Raw genomic sequence first — 19,462 nt, forward strand, 5'->3', positions numbered from 1 at the left:
ATGCCTTTGAGACGGATATATGCAAATGAGCTTTGTTCTCATTGGCTGTCTTGCATTGTGCCTTATTCCTAAAGCAGTTTGAGCTGAAACGCTCCTGTAAGCTAACCTTGACTAAGCCGAACAGGCAGATATATGCATATGCATTGGTTTTTGTGACATCACAAGGTTTTGGGTTTGGTTCAGTCCAGTAACTTTAAGTTAAATTTGCAAGGAATTAACTAAATACTGAGTATTTGTACTGCGTTTCATTCTCAGGTTCTCTGCTGTCCTTAGCCAACCAGCCAGCCCTGTCAGTGTCAGGTGTCATCCAGCCCCAGCCAATCACGGCGGGAGAAACCGTCATCATCCCTGACAACCTGCTCAACAACTCCGGGGTCCGACCCGTCATCCTCATTGGTGAGAAACGACTCAGAAACAGTTATTACGCATGCATGTTTGGACTTTCACAGTGTTTTAGTATAAATAATGATGTTTACTTTTTTTGGTTTGCAGTAACTGACCATGTTATAGTCCAGTCAGCTTTATTCAGTATTAAACAACATCAGGAAACACTTCCCTGTAGGCTGCATAAGACTGCTCAGGACGACTGACATAAACCTACACAGTTGTTTATAAGGGCTTTTCCAACAGGCGTCAGCTGCTGATGAGAACCGACACTAAAATCCACACTGGAAACTGGAAAAAGCCTTTATAAATGTTTATGCAGGTTTATGTCAGTTGTGGACGTCTGGTTCCCATCACCACCACAGCATTTCACAGCAAACCACTCTCTCTCTCTCTCTCTCTCTCTCTCTCTCTCTCTCTCTCTCTCTCTCTCTCTCTCTCTCTCTCTCTCTCTCTCTCTCTCTCTCTAGGTCAGGGAGCGTTGCCGTACTTCTTCGGTAATGTGGGTGATGTGATGGTGAGCCCCCTGCTGGTCAGCTGTTATAACTGCGCTCAGCTGAGTGAGAAGACTCTGCTCAGTTTGGGTCTCACGGTCAGTCAGCTGCCCTCCACAGAGACCCTCATCTTACTGACCCTGCAGTACCTCGCACGCCTCGGTAAACACAGCACCCCGTACGCTCTACTGCAGCCTGTCACGATCATAACCATCATTAATCAGTTATGATAATCATTACTATAATACGGCCGCGGCCCTATCTGGACTAAGCAGTTAATGATGATGATGATGATTACTATAATACGAATTATATTAATAGCTAAATATATATAATATGATACTAAATAGCTAAATAAATCCTTTATTTATGTATTTATTTATATATTAGTTTGTTTATATATTTGTTTGTTTTTACTGGGACAGAACAAGATAAATAATGGTAAATAAATAAATAAGTAAATCATGAAAATTAGCTTGTGTAATAATATAATGCATTATTATTGTTGCTATTGGTGTTTCATAAGGACAACACACATTATGAAGTAATAATAATAATAATAATAACAATAATAATTACCATCATCATAACATTATAACAAACACGTAAATATTTTAATAGTAAACATTCGTCATGTAATTCATTATCATTATCTTTATTGTAATAATAATAATAATAATAATAATAATATTATTATTATTATTATTATTATTATTGATTATTTTCTCTAGGCATGTTTGTTTACTTATTTGTGGATTTATTTATCATAATTATTACATTGCATTTATTTTATCCTATTAATTGTAATTAATGTCTTTATTACTTATTATTGTTGTTATTATTATATTTATTATGACTGTTATTATCAGTAGCAGCATTGAGAATGTTAGTTAAATATCTCTCTCTCTCTCTCTCTCTCTCTCTCTCTCTCTCTTGTCTCTCTCTCTGTCTCTCTGTGCTGGTGTCTCAGGTCCTGAGCAGATCCCGCTGCGTGAGGAGTTTGAGCAGATTGTGTTGAACGCTGTGCTCTGCGGACCCCCCGGACCACCCGTGTCTCCAGCTCAGCTGCCCTGGCTGGCCCGCCTGGAGGCCAGCGTGTCGGGGGGAAGCGTGCAGGTGCTGGTCACTCAGGGGTCTCTGGGGGAGGGCATTTCAGAGACGCTGCGCTTGCTCAGCGAGACGGCCCCCCTGCAGCAGCAGAGACTGCCCAGCTATGTCCTCATCGTCCACACGGCCAGCAGCGGAGCCAGCGACTTCTGCGTCATGGTGCTGGGTGAGGAGCGCTCGGCGGGCACACACACACACACAATGTATATATATGTATGCACACAGCTTACTGAAACATTTCTGAGTCTGACTGTCTCTGTCCCTTCTCAGTTAAAGGGCCCATATCATGGACAAATAAGAGTTTTGTGAAGTATATGAACAATAAAATAAGAGTCTTCACTCTTCAGTCCATACAGTCCATACATGGACACTACCCTGTAAAAAATAACAAACAAACAAAAAGAAATTGAACTGAAAATTGAAATCAATTAAAAATTCATTTGCAATTTTATTTTATTGTTTAAATTAATTTAAAATTTATTGAACTTCAATAATAAGTCAACAGAACCTTATACACAGATTCCCCGTCACTATTAGAAGTTATTAGAAGAAAAATGCTGTTTTCATGTAAAAAAGTTCACTGCCTTCAGTTAAGGAAGTGAACATTTTTACATTAAAACAGAATTTTTCCAGTGTGACCTGTAAAAACATCACTTTTTGAATTCATTGTTTTTGTGATGTCACAAAAACCCAACACTTTTACAAATACCTGCCTAATCAGCCAGCAGCAGTTTAGCTCCGCCCACTCAAGCTGAGGTTATACAGAGTGTTTCAGTCCAGATTGCCTTCTGAACGTGGCACAGCCAATCAGAACTGAACTCATTTACATATATCAGTCTTAAAGGTGCAGTAGCAGAAACAGCCTGTTTCATCATAAGAGATAGAGGATGGAAAATGATCATGTAGAAATGACTGTTTTTGGTACACCCTGCGATGGACTGGCGACCTGTCCAGGGTGTATCCTGCCTTCCGCCCAATGACAGCTGGGATAGGCTCCAGCACCCCACTGCAACCCAGAAGGATAAGCGATTAAGATGATGTGTGTGTGTGTGTGTGTGTGTGTGTGTTTGGTACACACTAATGTTGAAGGTGGACGTAGGATATGGGCTAGAAGTAGAAAACATCCCTTTAAAGGCTTGTTTATCATGAAGCAGTGCTGACGTGGTCTGTTTTCTCATGCTCATCCGGTGTTTTCCAGGTAAATATCAGTCCAGAGCGCTGGCGGAGGGCATGCTGACCACCAACGAGTTTCTGAAGGAGATCAGCTACGAGCTCATCACGGGGAAGGTCTCAGTGCTGGCCGCTCACTTCAACAAGACTTCACTAGGTCAGTCCAGCTCCAAACACCAGAAACATAGAAAGAGTGCTGGCCTTCCACTGAAGAAGACCTCAGATTAGCGACTCTGTACCAGGAGCAGTGAAACACAGCAGCTTAACTGCCTCTGTACTGAGTTATCATGGTAAAAGGGGAATCCCACCAAAATAACTCAGTGTGTGTGAGATTTAATCAGAGTGGTTCAGAGCGGTTTGGTGTGAAATGGTTCAGATGTCTTTACAGTGGTGGTGATAGGAACCAGGGGTCGCCATGACTACAACACTAATATAGACATTTTATTTACTATCCAGAACCACCAGTGAACCTACACGAGTCTTCTGAGTTTATATGGAATGTTGATGATGGAAAATAGTGGAAAATCTGGAATAATAAGTTTTCTTTGGGGACTATTTTGCCTCACAGCGCCCTGCGTGTATCCCTCCACCATGAATGGATTATGATATATTTGATTTTTAGACTAAAATCTTGTCACACAACTGTCATAAAACAGCGTCTCAGTCATCAGGCAGTGAATTCATAACCATTTCATGTAGTAACTTTCTGTGAGGGAGCTTTTAGAGGTGGACGTCTGGTTCCTATCACCACCACTGTAAACAATTCTGACTCCGTAAGTTTCTCTAGAACAGAGCGTTTCACACCAAACCACTCTGAACGACTCTGTTTACATATTAACCAGTTAATTACGCAGAGATTTAGAGAAATTGGTGGAGTTTCCCTTTAAGGTGGTTTTGAGTGAGTTTGGTGAGTTAGTGTGTTTACGTGTGTGTGTGTGTGTGTGTGTGTGTGTGTGTGTGTGTGTGTCAGGTGATGATCTGGAGAAGGAGCTGGTCCGGTATCAGAGGAGGAGGAAGCAGCAGGTGGTCCAGCCGTTTCTATCTGACCTCAACGAATATGTCCACTGTGAGGAGGCCGCCACCATGGTGCCGGACATGGGGAGCGGTCTGTCACTCATACTGATTATCTCTCTGCCTGCCTGTTTGTCTGCATATCTATCTATCTATCTACCTATCTATCTATCTATCTATCTATCTATCTATCTGTCTGTCTGTCTGTCTGTGTGTATCTGTCTGTCCGTCTGTCTGTGTGTGTGTCTCTCTCTCTGTATCAGTCTGTTTCTGTTTTTATTTCTCTGTCTGTCTAGTTTTGTGTTGATTTAAGCACTTATGTATTTATTTGTATGATGAATGTCGAGTTTATTTGGATGTAGATGGGTTTGTCTGGATGCTGGTGTGTTTGTCTGAATGCTGGTGTGTTTGTCTGAATGCTGGTGTGTTTGTCTGGATGCTGGTGTGTTTGTTTGGAGACTGGTGTGTTTGTTTGAGCTCTGTGTTGTTGTTTATTTTGTTCTCAGAGCTGCTGAATGAGGTGTTTCAGATTAACCCTCCTCAGCTGAGTGTAGCGCGGAGTCTGCTGTCTCTGGTGTGTGGAATCGCAGACTCAGGCAGTCACAGTCTGGACCTCGGCCGATTCTGTAAGGTCGACTTCCTGGTGCTGGTGCCTCCCTCACACGTGCTGCTGCATCAGACGGCCCGCCGCATCCACCAATCAGGTGAGGCCTTAGACACTTACTTGAATTCACCTGAACTTTCCTGTATCCAAACCCACCTGATCTTATCCAGACTAACACACCCAAACTCACCTTAACTCACCCAAACCCACCTGATCTTATCCAGACTAACACACCCAAACTCACCTTAACTCACCCAAACCCACCTGATCTTATCTAGACTAACATATCCAAACTCACCTTAACTCACCCAAACTCACCTGATCTATCCAGACTAACTCACTCACTGTATCCACTCATTCACTCACTAAACCCACCTGATCTTATCCAGACTAACATACCCAAACTCACCTGATCTCACATGAACTCACCTGATCTCACCTGAACTTAATTGACTTTACCCAGGTTTCCAAGAACATACCCAAACTTATCCGAACTCACCCAAACTCACCTGAATTTACACAGAATTGCCGAAACATGGCCAAACTTTTCTGAACTTTTTTGTTCTCACTTATCACCCAAAGTCAGCTTAAGTCATGTGAACTTACCTGAACTTATCTGCAGTCACTTGAACTCACCCAGACTCTCCTAAACTCAGTTTGGCTTATCCAGAATCACCTGAACTCAGCTGAGAAGCTCAGTCACTGTCTGACTCACTGTTTTAAACTGAGGAGATGTGTTTTTAATGCAGACGCATTAAAGACATTTCAGTATTGTTTATTGAATCAGTGGAAATGATCCCAATTTAAGTCAAAATAAGATGACAACTCTCAAGATTTCAAAGTTGACTATTTTTGTTCATTACTATTTGCATTCTGATTAATAATAAGAATGGTAATAATTTTATGTCAGGTGTGCTGGTGGATCTGGGGATGGAGGACGCCTCCTCAGCGCTGCAGAAAGCAGAGAAGTATGTGGCTCGTCTGGACAATGAGGTTCACAGCAGGATGGAAGCCTTCATGAGGAAAGTCAAACAGAACCCGTATACGCTGTTCGTCCTCATCCACGACAACTCACACATCGACCTGACCAGGTACACACACACACACACACCTGACTGGGTACAAACACACACACCTGACCGGGTACAAACACACACACCTGACCAGGCACAAACACACACCTGGCCACTTACACACCCACACCTGACCAAGTACACACACACACCTGACCAGGTATGCACACACCTGACCAGGTACAAACACACACACCTGACCAGGCACAAACACACACTTGGCTACTTACACACACACACACCTGACCAGGTACAAACACACACACCTGACCAGGTATACACACACACCTGACCAGGTACAAACACACACCTGACCACTTACACACACACACCTGACCAGGTACGCACACACCTGACCAGGTACAGACACACACACCTGACCAAGTACACACACACCTGACCAGGTACACACACACACCTGACCACGTATACACACACACCTGACCAGATATACACACACACCTCACCAGGTACAAACACACACACCTGACCAGGTACAAACACACACACACCTGGCCAAGTACACACACACACCTGACCAGGTATACACACACACCTGACTGGGTACAAACACACACACCTGACCAGGTACAAACACACACACACCTGACCAAGTACACACACACACCTGACCAAGTACACACACACATCTGACCAGGTATACACACACACCTGACCACTTACACACACACACCTGACCAAGTACACACACACACCTGACCAGGTACAAACACACACCTGACCACTTACACACACACACCTGACCAAGTACACACACACACCTGACCAGGTACAAACACACACCTGACCACTTACACACACACACCTGACCAGGTACGCACACACCTGACCGGGTACACACACACCCAGGGTACAGACAGGGAGACTGTGTATGAACTAAATCCTAATAAAAAACCTCTTTTGTACTGAAATATGAATTTGCTGTAGTATGTAGTATAAACACTGTTACTTAGTGTCCTGTTCACTGTCACAGTCCGTACAGTCCATGGTCCATCCCCAGCTCTCTCACTCTTTAACTCTCAAAAATGGTTGTCAAATATTCATTTATTTTGGTATATAAACCCTCACAAACCTCAGAAGTCGACCTAAAAAATCTAAATTTGGGCCCTACTGATGTAGCTCAGCGTATTGTTCCTTTAAACTTACAGGCTGATGTTTTTAAGCTTCTCGTTTTGTATCAAATCACAGAAGAAGTTATTATAATATATGGATATTGTATAGAAATAACCAGCCATGATGTATCATTTGCCAGCCATTATATAATTAGAATTACTGGCCGTAGATGACTGCAGTATAATTCCAGGTTAAGCTTTGTCCAGTCATTAATACTAAGCATATAATTCTTTATCTCTCTCTCTCTCTCTCTCTCTCTCTCTCTCTCTCAGTTCTATGTCAGGCTCGGTCTCTCATGGCGAGCTGCAGGGTCTGGCGGACCGGGTGGTGAACTGTGCGGAGGTTCTGGAGGCGGAGAACGTTCTGGTGCTGCAGGTCAGCTCCTTCCCCTTCACCCTGCAGAGCCACCAGTCACGCATCAGCGTCCACAACGAGGTCCACTGGCCCAGCAACCACCACTCAACTGTGAGTACACCTGACCCCCGGGCATATATATATATATATAAAACATCCTGGGGAAAAAAATGAGGCCTGTGGAAAAGTTATGGCACTAATAATATTATATTATTTATATTATATTATTAATATTAATATTTTATGTTTTGTTATTTTTTTCCAATTTGTTAAATTCAGTAAATAAACAGTAATTGTGTATTAAAATGAATGATGTATTTTCACTTATTTTCACTTATTTTCACGTAGAAAATCAACAACACTGAATTTGACCTCAGCAACTACTACCTTTACTTCTGCTGCTGCTGTTGTTACTGTTATTATTGTTATTCTGATCATCTTCTGTATATCTTCTTTTATAATATTAAATACAGTCATATTCCTTTAAAATAATAATAATCCTGCGCTGTTATATTGTTTAACTCTGTAGTAATCGATCCCTCTTCCCTCCAGCAGGGGGAGCTGTCTCCTAAAGACCTGGTGTACTTTGGGCTGAAGGACTACAGCCGCTCTCTGCAGTGGGGCGTGGCCAGCCCCATTCTGCGCTCTGACGACGCCTTTGAGAGGATGGTCAGCGCCCTGCTCGAGCGGTCAGTCACTTTACACCGAGCTTCTGAGTTTATACTGATTTACCCCTGACAGTGCAGCGTGTCGGACGCAATGTGTGTGATTACATCACAGTTCCAGCCCAGCATCCATATTTTATAATGTTCTTCTCTAATACAAAACACAGCAGGGTGCATAAAACAGGAGGAAGAAAGTAGCAAAGAACGAAAGAACACACAGATAAGAGTAAAAAGATAAAAGAACACACATAAGAGTAAAAAGATAAAAGAAACAAAAGCAAAGTGTTAAAATAAGGAGTGAATAAGTGAAAAGTTTGAAAATTTTATGAAAATAAGACAAATAGAATGAAGGAAAATAAACATTATATTATGTGGTGGGATATTATACAGTTACTCAGTTACACGATAGGGTGGTCTTCAGTTATACAGTTACTCAGTTACACGATAGGGTGGTCTGCAGTTATACAATTACTCAGTTACACAATATGGTGGTCTTCAGTTATACAGTTACTCAGTTACACGATAGGGTGGTCTGCAGTTATACAGTTACTCAGTTACACGATATGGTGGTCTGCAGTTATACAGTTACTCAGTTACACGATATGGTGGTCTTCAGTTATACAGTTACTCAGTTACACGGAACACCCTCAGTTACACAGTATAATGGTCTGTAGTTTTTTGCTTGTTTTATTTATCTATCTGTCTATCTATCTATCTATCTATCTATCTATCTATCTATCTATCTATCTATCTATCTATCTATCTATCTATCTATCTATCTATCTATCTATCTATCTATCTATCTATCTATCTTCTGTCTCTCAGACATCCTCAGTTACACAGCATGGTGGTCCGCAGTTACCTGCTGATTCAGCAGTATACGGAGGCCCTGATGGCTCTGACCGTGTGTCCATCGCTGCGTGACCATGTGACCCCTCAGACGCTGGTGATGGTTGAGTGCGTGCTGCGGAGCGGGGGCCGCGGGGGGCGGGGCCACATGCTGCTGGTGCGCGTGCCCTCTCTGCAGCTGGCGCGGCTGGCGCGGGAGCGTCTGGAGGAGGCGCAGGAGAGGCTGGGGCTGCAGTACAGGTTCGCCGTGCTGCTCGGAGGACCGGCGGCCAAAATCAGCCTCGCCAAACACTTCTGCGCTCGACTGAGGGTGAGGACTCACACACTAGCACCAGAGGCTAAACACCCCTGGAGAAAGGACATGTTGTTGAGTGTCTACGTGTAAATAAGTTAACGTCTCCTCTACAGAGACACACTTAACTATGACACTTTCTACTAATTTAGTGCACAATTTCTATTAATTTGATGAAGTGTGCCATAACTTTTGCACAGACCACATTCTCTATAGAGGATGTGTTCACATTTACACTCAGAAAATCAACAACAACATGTGAATTTGACCAGGGGTGCCAAAATATATATCACTGAGCAAAACCTCATATCTCCCAAATGGTAACTTCACAGGAGAAGGAAAAAAGCCTGCTTTGCTTTTAATGTAAGTCAATGGAACCAGACTTTTTATCAAGTTATCTTGGCCCGTTTCTTGTAGGCCATTCATCATGAAATTTACAAACAATATAAAGGACAACAGGCATTTTCAAATTATATAAAAAACTGAAAAACAAGCAAAATATTTTATATATATGTATGTATTTTTATATACATATATATAAATATGTAATTTACTTTTATTTTTTGGGCATGTCTGTATCATTTGAGGGACAGAAATGCTCCAAAAATTACTTGGCACAAAATTTAAATGAACTTATATTGAAAATAAAGGATGTTTTTGCGCTCTCCTATAAAGTTACCATTGTAGAGATGCTTGTTTTTCTTTGGACAGCAACGTATAATATATAAAGCTCTCTCTGAAGAACGTCTATCATGAAAAACAAAGAAAGTTCTTGAAGGTGGTCTATAATGCATTTTGGAACAAAAAAGAACACACAGAAAAAATCTTCCTTTAAAGCTTTTCTGTACATTCAAGTCACACATAGACATACTCGCTCACATTGACCTAAAACTTGGTGTTTACTGAAGATGTTTGCGTGTTCTGCAGGCGTGGCGTGGCTGTAAGAATGAAGACTGGGTTCCCCTCACCTACGAAGATTTGGAGGATTTGCCCTGTATCGTAATCCTGACAGGGAAAGACCCTCTCGGAGAAACTTTCCCCAGGTAACCACAAACACAGTCACATGACAACCGGTAGGAGCTGCAGGTGGGGGTTAAAGCGATAGTTTGGATGATGTGCACGGCTCTATGCTTCACTGCAAATGTAGTCAGTCAAGACATGTTTTGTCTTCTTTAGTTTTGCACTGGAGCTACAAGGCTAATGTAGCCGACAAGTAATTGAAGCATATGTACACCAATTAGCATTGTGCTAACTGTTAGCCTGAATCGTTCAGTCATAGTCTGCACACATGCAGGTTAGCGCTTGGTCAAAGATAATTTAATATGCTTGTGTTCCTCCAGGTCTCTGAAGTACTGCGACCTGCGTCTGATTGACTCCAGCTACCAGACCCGCACGGCCCTGGAGCAGGAAGTGGGTGTGGCCTGCTCATATGTCACCCGCAGGGTGATTCCTGATGCCATGGCAACCGCAGGCCGGGAGGAGGAGCGGAGAGAGGAAGATGAAGACGAGGAAGACCGAAGTGCAGAGCCAGACGACCTGCAGATGGAGCTGGAGAGACCGCCGAGCAACGGCAGCACCACCACCAGAGCGTCCGGTGAGACACTAACGAGAAAGATCACTACTGAGCAAGATCACTAACAAATCAGATCACTAACGAGCCAGGTCACTAACGAGCCAGATCACTAACGAGCCTGATTACTAACAAATCAGATCACTAATGAGCTGAGACACTTACAAGCTAGATCATTAATAAACAAAATCACTAACTAGATCACTAACAAACCTCTTTACTAATAAACCTCATCACTAACAAACCAGATCACTAACAAACCTCTTTACTAATAAACCTCATCAACAACAAACTAGATCACTAACAAACCTCCTCACTAACAAACTAGATCACTAACAAACTAGATCACTAACAAACCTCTTTACTAACAAACCAGATCACTAACAAACCAGATCACTAACAAACCAGATCACTAACAAACCTCTTTACTAATAAACCTCATCACTAACAAACTAGATCACTAACAAACCTCTTTACTAACAAACCAGATCACTAACAAACCAGATCACTAACAAACCTCTTTACTAATAAACCTCATCAACAACAAACTAGATCACTAACAAACCTCTTTACTAATAAACCTCATCACTAACAAAGTAGATCACTAACAAACCTCCTCACTAACAAACTAGATCACTAACAAACCAGATCACTAACAAACCTCCTCACTAACAAAGTAGATCAGTAACAAACCTTGTCACTAACAAACCAGACCACTAACATGCCAGATCACTAACGAACCTGATCGCTAATAAACCAGATCAATAACAAACCAGATCACTAATGAACCTCAACCCTAACAAACCAGATCACTAATGAATCTCATCACTAACAAACCAGACCACTAACATACCAGATCAATAATGAACCAGATCACTAATGAATCTCATCACTCACAAAGCAGATCACTAAAAAACAAGATCACTAACAAGGAACACCAGTGAGTAGCACGGTCATTAACTGACATTAAATTAAATTCACTCTCTCTCTCTCTCGCTCTCTCTCTGTCTCTCTCTCTCTCCCTCCAGGCTCCCTCACAGAAAACAACGTCAGCTCCTCTGGTGTTCCTGACTCCTCCCACAAACCTTTCCCTTGCTCCGCCTCCTCCCAAACTGAAGCAGGCAGTAACAGTGTCTTCACAGACTCCAGCACCTCCCCTCACCACCTCAAACAGGAGTGTGACTCTCAAGGCCTCCCCACCTCCTCCTCCTCCTCAGCTCTTCCCTCGTTCTCCTCTTCATCCTCCTCTTCTTCCTCCTCTTCCTCTTCCTCCTCCTCCTCCTCCTCCTCTGCCTCTCCCGGAGCTCAGAGACCCACCCAGTCCACCCAGACTGCCCGTAAGCTGCGGGTTTTCCCTCGGACGGTGGTGCTGTCTCAGGCTGCGTACAGACTGCTGGCCCCGGAGGCGGTGGGTCATCCCAGCTCGGGCTCCCTCCTCCCCCACGGAGATTTAGCCTGGTCCGTACCCCTCAGACCACCTGTACCGAACCACCTGGGCCCGATCGAACAATCACAGTACTATCGGCAGTGGACGACCGCGCGGCCGCAACATGCAGATTATAACGGACCTGGTACTGTCCATCCCAGGAGGCTCCTGCTGAGTGGACCGCCGCAGGTCAGAACCACAACATTTCTCACGCTTGTGTGGGTTTATATACCGAAAACAGCTGGAATTAATTTCTACACAACTATTTTCCAACCTGTCTTTATCCCTCAGGCTTAAACAGGCTCATTTAGTTACTGTGCCTTTAAGACTGATATACAGTCACAATCAAAAGGTCAAATTATATATTTCATTGATTTTCTAAGTGAAAATCGTAGGTGCCCAAAGCTTTGCATACAAATGTATGTAAATGAGCTCTCATCTGATGGGCTTATTTGTATTGTGCCTTATTCAAAATGTGTAGAAATGTGAGTGTGTCCTGTGTTGTTGAGGACAGTCCCCGTCTCAGACACTCTGTGTGGGTCTGTGTGTGTGTCTGTGTGCTGTAGGTGGGTAAGACAGGTGCGTACCTGCAGTTTCTGCGGATCCTGTTCCGGATGCTCATCCGCCTGCTGGAGGTGGACGTGTACGACGAAGAGGAGATAGAGGAGGGTGAGGGAGCAACTCCACTCTGTTCTGTTCCTTTCAGTTCTGTTCTGTTTTAGTTCTGCTCTTTTATTGGGTTCAATTCTATTCTTTTCTATTCTGTTCTGATTTGGTTCTGCTCTTCTATTGTGTTCTATTCTATTCTGTTCCATTCTATACCGTTCTGCTCTATTCTATTCTATTCTGTTCTGATCTATTCTATTCTATTCTGTTCCATTCTATTCTATTCTATTCTGTTCCATTCTATACCATTCTGCTCTATTCTATTCTATTCTGTTCTATTCTATTCTATTCTGTTCCATTATATACCGTTCTGCTTTATTCTATTCTATTCTGTTCTATTCTATTCTATTCTGTTCCATTATATACCGTTCTGCTTTATTCTATTCTATTCTGTTCCATTCTATACCGTTCTGCTCTATTCTATTCTATTCTATTCTGTTATATTCTGTTTTGATTTGGTTCTGCTCTTCTATTCTGTTCTATTCTATTCTATTCTATTCTGTTCCATTATATACTGTTCTGCTTTATTCTATTCTATTCTGTTCTATTCTATTCTGTTCCATTCTATACTGTTCTGCTCTATTCTATTCTATTCTATTCTGTTTTGATTTGGTTCTGCTCTTCTATTCTGTTCTATTCTATTCTATTCTGTTCCATTATACACCGTTCTGCTTTATTCTATTCTATTCTATTCTATTTTGATTTGGTTCTGCTCTTCTATTCTGTTCTATTCTATTCTGTTCCATTCTATACCGTTCTGCTCTATTCTATTTTATTCTATTCTATTCTATTCTGTTTTGATTTGGTTCTGCTCTTCTATTCTGTTCTATTCTATTCTGTTCCATTCTATACTGTTCTGCTCTATTCTATTCTATTCTATTCTATTCTATTCTGTTCCATTCTATACCGTTCTGCTTTATTCTATTCTATTCTGTTCTATTCTATTCTGTTCCATTCTATACCATTCTGCTCTATTCTATTCTATTCTGTTCTATTCTATTCTGTTTTGATTTGGTTCTGCTCTTCTATTCTGTTCTATTCTATTCTGTTCCATTCTATACCGTTCTGCTTTATTCTATTCTATTCTGTTCTATTCTATTCTGTTCCATTCTATACCGTTCTGCTCTATTCTATTTTATTCTATTCTATTCTATTCTATTCTATTTTGATTTGGTTCTGCTCTTCTATTGTGTTCTATTCTATTCTGTTCCATTCTATACCGTTCTGCTTTATTCTATTCTATTCTGTTCTATTCTATTCTATTCTGTTTTGATTTGGTTCTGCTCTTCTATTCTGTTCTATTCTATTCTGTTTTGATTTGGTTCTGCTCTTCTATTCTGTTCTATTCTATTCTGTTCCATTCTATACCGTTCTGCTCTATTCTATTCTGTTCTGTTCTATTCTGTTCTGATTTGGTTCTGCTCTTCTATCGTGTTCTATTCTGTTCCATTCCATTCCGTTCTGCTCTATTCTATTCTATTCTGTTCTGGTTTGTTCAGTTCCACTCTTTTTTGTACTGTTCTATTTTGTTCTATTCTATTCTGTTCTGTTCTTTTCTGTTCTCTCCATTATTCTGATTTTTTTTCTTCTATTCTGTTTTGGTTTATTTCAAATAAATTCTTTACTGCTCTGTTCGATTCGATTCGATTCTATTTCATTCTATTCTATTCTGTTTGTTTTGTTCTGTTTCATTCCATTCTGTTCAGTTCTATTCTGTTCTGTTTCATTCTTTTCTGTTCTGTTCAGTTCTATTCTGGTTTGTTCAATTCTTTTTTGTTTTTTTCTGCTCTATTTTGTTTTATTCTATTCTGTTCTGTTGTGTTTTACTATATTCTGTTCTGTTCTTTTCTATTCTGTTTTGGTTTATTTCAAATAAGTTCTTTACTGTTCTTTTCAGTACTACTCTATTCTATTCTATTCTATTCTGTACTGTACATTTGTGCTCTGTTCAATTCTACTTTGGATTTTATTCTATTTTGATTTTGTTCAAGTCTATTCTGTTCTTTATGCAGTCATGCTCTGTTTAAGGGTATTCTACATTGGATTCTATTCTATTTTGATGCTACCCAGGTCTATTCTATTCTATTCTATTCTATTCTATTCTATTCTACTCTATGCTGCTCTATTTTATTCTATTCCATTCTAGTCTGTTTTATCCTGTGCACCTCTGTTGTTTTCCGTTCTGTTCTGTAAAATGTAATGTATTTCTCAGATGTATGTGTCAGGTGGGCACTTCATCCACTCTAACTGACTAAAGCAGTGGGTGTGAGTAAAAGGATAATGAGATACATGAATGTAGACTAGAGGGTTCATAATCTGAGTGTACAAACTGGGAACAGTAGATGTTATAAGGCGCTAGTCTGTTATGTCAGACATCTATATGACTGTCAACTGAGGGGCTGGATTTCAGCACTGCAGAGCTGCTGACTGGAACTCTAATGACCTATCTCTTTATGTCCTGCAGATGTAGTGGAGGATCCTGAGGCTCCAGTGTCCAGTGGCCTGCAGTGGCCTGACCTGGAGGATATTCAGAAGATGACCTTTGACCCCTGCCCTCGTGACGCCAAATTCAGGCACTGCAGTGCGGTGTATTCAGACAGGAGTGCACAGAGACTGAACGGTACATCTCAGCCTGAGCGTCTCAGTCATTCAGAGTTATCTGACGTGAAAAGGTTATTTATAGAGAAGCTTACAGACTACAGTGGTGGTGATAGGAACCAGGGGTCACCATGACTACAACATGATGATGATGGTAAAAGAGTGCTAAATCTGAAACAGTACATTTTCTTTGAGGACTGCTTTGCCTCACAATACCCTCCATGCATCCCTCCACCAAGATGGATATTTAAAAGGCCAGAATCGTCTTAAACCCACTGTAAAACAGTGTCTCAGGCATCAGGCAGTGAATTCATAACCATGGAATAACTTTCTGTGAGGGAGCTTTTAGAGGTGGACGTCTGGTTCCTATCACCACCACTGTGAACAGTCCTGAGCATTTCACATCAGATCCCTCAGAACGGCTTGGTTTAAATTTTAAATGTTTATTAAAAAAGAAATTTTAAACTTTTGAAAAACCAGTGGAATGCCCCTGTCTGAATGATCCTGTCTGTACAGAATTTAGTGCACTTATTAACTTATTTTTATTTCTTTATGTGTTTATGTTTGTGTTGTGAAGGTGTGAAGAGAGAGAAGTGTGAGGAGAGCGGAGAGATGAAGAGGAACACAGTGTCCATCAGGCTCAGCAAGTTCGCAGCCCACAATGCATTTCACCACTGCGAGCAGTGCCATCATTACAGTGAGCCTGGACCTGCCCGACCTGTGAGTTACACCTATACTCAAACCTAATGGGTTCACTCACACTCATACTCAATCCTGATTGGCTCACTCACCCTCATACTCAATCCTGATTGGCTCATTGACACTCATACTCAACCTGATTGGCTTACTCACCCTCATACTCAATCCTGATTGGCTCACTCACCCTCATACTCAATCCTGATTGGCTCATTGACACTCATACTCAACCTGATTGGCTTACTCACCCTCATACTCAATCCTGATTGGCTCACTCACCCTCATACTCAATCCTGATTGGCTCATTGACACTCATACTCAACCTGATTGGCTTACTCACCCTCATACTCAATCCTGATTGGCTCACTCACCCTCATACTCAATCCTGATTGGCTCATTGACACTCATACTCAACCTGATTGGCTTACTCACCCTCATACTCAATCCTGATTGGCTCACTCACCCTCATGCTCAATCCTGATTGGCTCATTAACACTCATACTCAAACCTGATTGGCTCACTCACCCTCAGGCTCAATTCTGATTGGCTCACTCACCCTCATGCTCAATCCTGATTGGCTCATTGACACTCATACTCAAACCTTATTGGCTCATTCACAATCATACTCGATCCTGGCTCATACATGTATGCATATATATATATATATATATATATATATATATATATATATATATATATTTTATAAATCATTTATAAATGAACACTGTCACATTACTACTGTGCATTTAACCTTTACAGTGTTTTCCAGTCATCAGTTGAAACTTGTCAAAAATACAATATATAATATGAATGCATGAATGCATATGTGATGTGTGTGTGTTCTGTGTGTGCAGCTGTCTGACTGCACTTTCCATGCGTTCACCTTCTGCTCCTCGATGCTGGGGGAGGAGGTGCAGCTCCACTTCGTCATCCCGAAAAACAAAGAGCGGCATTTCATCTTTAGCCAGCAGGGGCGCCACCTGGAGAGCATGAGGCTGCCTCTGATCTCTGACCAGGTCAGAACACCACAGCACAACCAGAGGATACAGTGATTCTCACAGCACTGATCAGGGAACCTCAGATGATCCAGATTTTGGCTCCAACCTAACTTGTAACACATATGGAGAGAGCAAAGAAGTGGACCATCTGAGGGTTCCTGAGGACTGGTTTGAGAACCACTGCTGTAATATCCCCCTGTATTCACATATCAGCGTCATGTGGGTGTGGAAATGCATCTGGAAGTGGAGATTTAATTGACCTAATTTTGAAGTGTTAGAACAGATTACAAGCTTAGGGAAAATAAAACTACCTGTGTGTAGCCAGAAACTGACCAATGGTGAATGAAGTAGAGGAACAGCAGATGGACGAAAGTCTGTAACTGTACCCGGACATAGTAGAGCTGTGAGATCAGGGTATCCAATAAAGTGGCCAGTTAGTGGAAGTAAAAGGTAGGTGTTTCTAATAAAGTGGCCGTTAGTGGAAGCATAAGTTAGGTGTTTCTAATAAAGTGGCCATTTAGTGGAAGTACAAGGAAGGTGTTTCTAATAAAGTGGCCAGTTAGTGGAAATAAGAGGTAGGTGTTTCTAACAAAGTGGCCAGTTAGTGGAAGTAGGAGATGTTTCTAATAAAGTGGCCAGTTAATGGAAGTAGAAGGTAGGTGTTTCTAATAAAGTAACCAGTTAGTTAGTTGTAGCATATTAGCACAATGGATTATCTAACTCTCTCTCTCTCTCTCTCTCTCTCTCTCTCTCTCTCTCTCAGGATTCAGACACACTGAAGAGTCCTATCTTCACTCCCACCACGGGTCGTCAGGAACACGGCCTGTTGAACCTCTACCACGCCATGGAGGGGGCAGAGCACCTGCACATTCTGGTGGTCAAACAGCACGAAATGCCCCTCTACAGGAAGTACTGGCCCAACCACATCCTGCTGGTGCTGCCTGCCGTCTTCAACACCTCTGGAGTGGGTGGGTACTGACAGGACGAGATTAAAGCATTACTAGATCAGTCGTACTTCCAGTTTCGCACTGTAACTACCACTTTAATAGAAACACCTACCTTGTACTCACCTTCCACATTATAAGCTCCACCTACATTATAGAGCCACTGTAGAGGTGTAGAGTTACAGACTGCAGTCCATCTGTTGCTGCATAATTAGTTTTGAGCCACAAGGGAGGGTTTTCTGATAAGGTGGACTAACAAAACAGTGGATTTTGAGAATGTATTAGTGTAGGAATGGGTTAAATCCATATCAGAATTATGAATAACTGAATAAGTATATTGACAGTGGGGTCTCCTTGTATGGATACTCATTTTTCACCCAAATCATGACGAAACTGCGGCGTACTCATACTTTTTCTCTGACCGTTATCTGATGTGTGACTGTGCATCAGAGATGACCGTGATTATTGTGGCTTGTGCGTATGTCAGGTGCTGCGCGGTTCATGATAAAGGAGCTGTCGTATCATAACCTGGAGCTGGAGCGGAACAGGCTGGAGGAGCAGGGCGCGCGCCGGCAGGACGTCTGGCCCTTCATTCTCATCATGGACGACTCCTGCGTCCTGTGGAACACGCACACAACCGGTCACCACGGCAACGGGTACGGGGGGAGGTTGGGAGGGATGGATGAACAGAGGTGATGGAGGGAGAGATGGACCGATGGATGGGTGAATGAATGTAGGAAATAAATGGAGGAAGAGATGGATGGATGGACGGATGGATGGATGGATGGATGGATGAATAATTGGATAGATGAACGGATGGATGGATAGATAATTGGATGGATAAACGGATGGATGAATGGATGGATGGATGGATAATTGGATAGATGAATGGATGGATGAATGGAAGGATGGATGGATGAATAATTGAATGGATGAACGAATGGATGGATGGATTATTGGATAGATGAACAGATGGATGGATGGATGGATGGATGGAAGGATGGATGGATATTTGGATGGATGAACGGATGAATATATAGTTGGATAATTAGGATGGATGGATGGATAGATAATTGGATGGATGAATGGATGAATATATGGATGGATGGATAGGGATGGATGGATAATTAAGATACCTAGGTGGATGAATGAATGAAGGGAGGGATAGATGGAGATGGATGGAAGGATAGATAGATGGAAGGATTTATAATTAGTTTGTGGATGGATGGATGGATGGATGGATGGATGGAGACGGCTGGATGGATGAGTGGGTGAATGCACAGGTGAATGTCTCTCTCTCTCTCTCTCTGTAGCTCTGAGGTGGTGAATGTCTCTCTGTCTCTGTAGCTCTAAGGTGGTTAATCTCTCTCTCTCTCTCTCTCTCTCTCTCTCTCTCTCTCTCTCTCTCTCTCTCTGTCTCTCTCTCT

General features: G+C 42.0%; 1 protein-coding gene across 2 annotated transcripts in view; it reads left to right on the plus strand.

Moving 5' to 3' along the window:
* Positions 1–19,462, plus strand: part of greb1l (GREB1 like retinoic acid receptor coactivator) — a 47,065-nt gene that overhangs the window by 20,705 nt on the left and 6,898 nt on the right. Inside the window, exons 11-29 of one of the 2 annotated variants that reach the window (XM_036596574.1) lie at positions 256–396; positions 855–1,040; positions 1,849–2,151; positions 3,184–3,312; positions 4,126–4,260; positions 4,673–4,870; positions 5,681–5,861; positions 7,250–7,442; positions 7,884–8,020; positions 8,822–9,155; positions 10,065–10,180; positions 10,478–10,731; positions 11,736–12,322; positions 12,700–12,802; positions 15,264–15,419; positions 15,975–16,117; positions 16,948–17,109; positions 17,855–18,059; positions 18,523–18,691. In XM_036596574.1, the coding sequence (XP_036452467.1) occupies positions 256–396; positions 855–1,040; positions 1,849–2,151; positions 3,184–3,312; positions 4,126–4,260; positions 4,673–4,870; positions 5,681–5,861; positions 7,250–7,442; positions 7,884–8,020; positions 8,822–9,155; positions 10,065–10,180; positions 10,478–10,731; positions 11,736–12,322; positions 12,700–12,802; positions 15,264–15,419; positions 15,975–16,117; positions 16,948–17,109; positions 17,855–18,059; positions 18,523–18,691 (3,832 nt within the window). The remainder of the gene's footprint in view (positions 1–255; positions 397–854; positions 1,041–1,848; positions 2,152–3,183; positions 3,313–4,125; positions 4,261–4,672; positions 4,871–5,680; positions 5,862–7,249; positions 7,443–7,883; positions 8,021–8,821; positions 9,156–10,064; positions 10,181–10,477; positions 10,732–11,735; positions 12,323–12,699; positions 12,803–15,263; positions 15,420–15,974; positions 16,118–16,947; positions 17,110–17,854; positions 18,060–18,522; positions 18,692–19,462) is intronic. The other variant, XM_036596575.1, reaches the window with a different exon arrangement.

This window comes from Colossoma macropomum, unplaced genomic scaffold (assembly GCF_904425465.1).
Source record: "Colossoma macropomum unplaced genomic scaffold, Colossoma_macropomum, whole genome shotgun sequence".
NCBI lineage: Eukaryota > Metazoa > Chordata > Actinopteri > Characiformes > Serrasalmidae > Colossoma > Colossoma macropomum.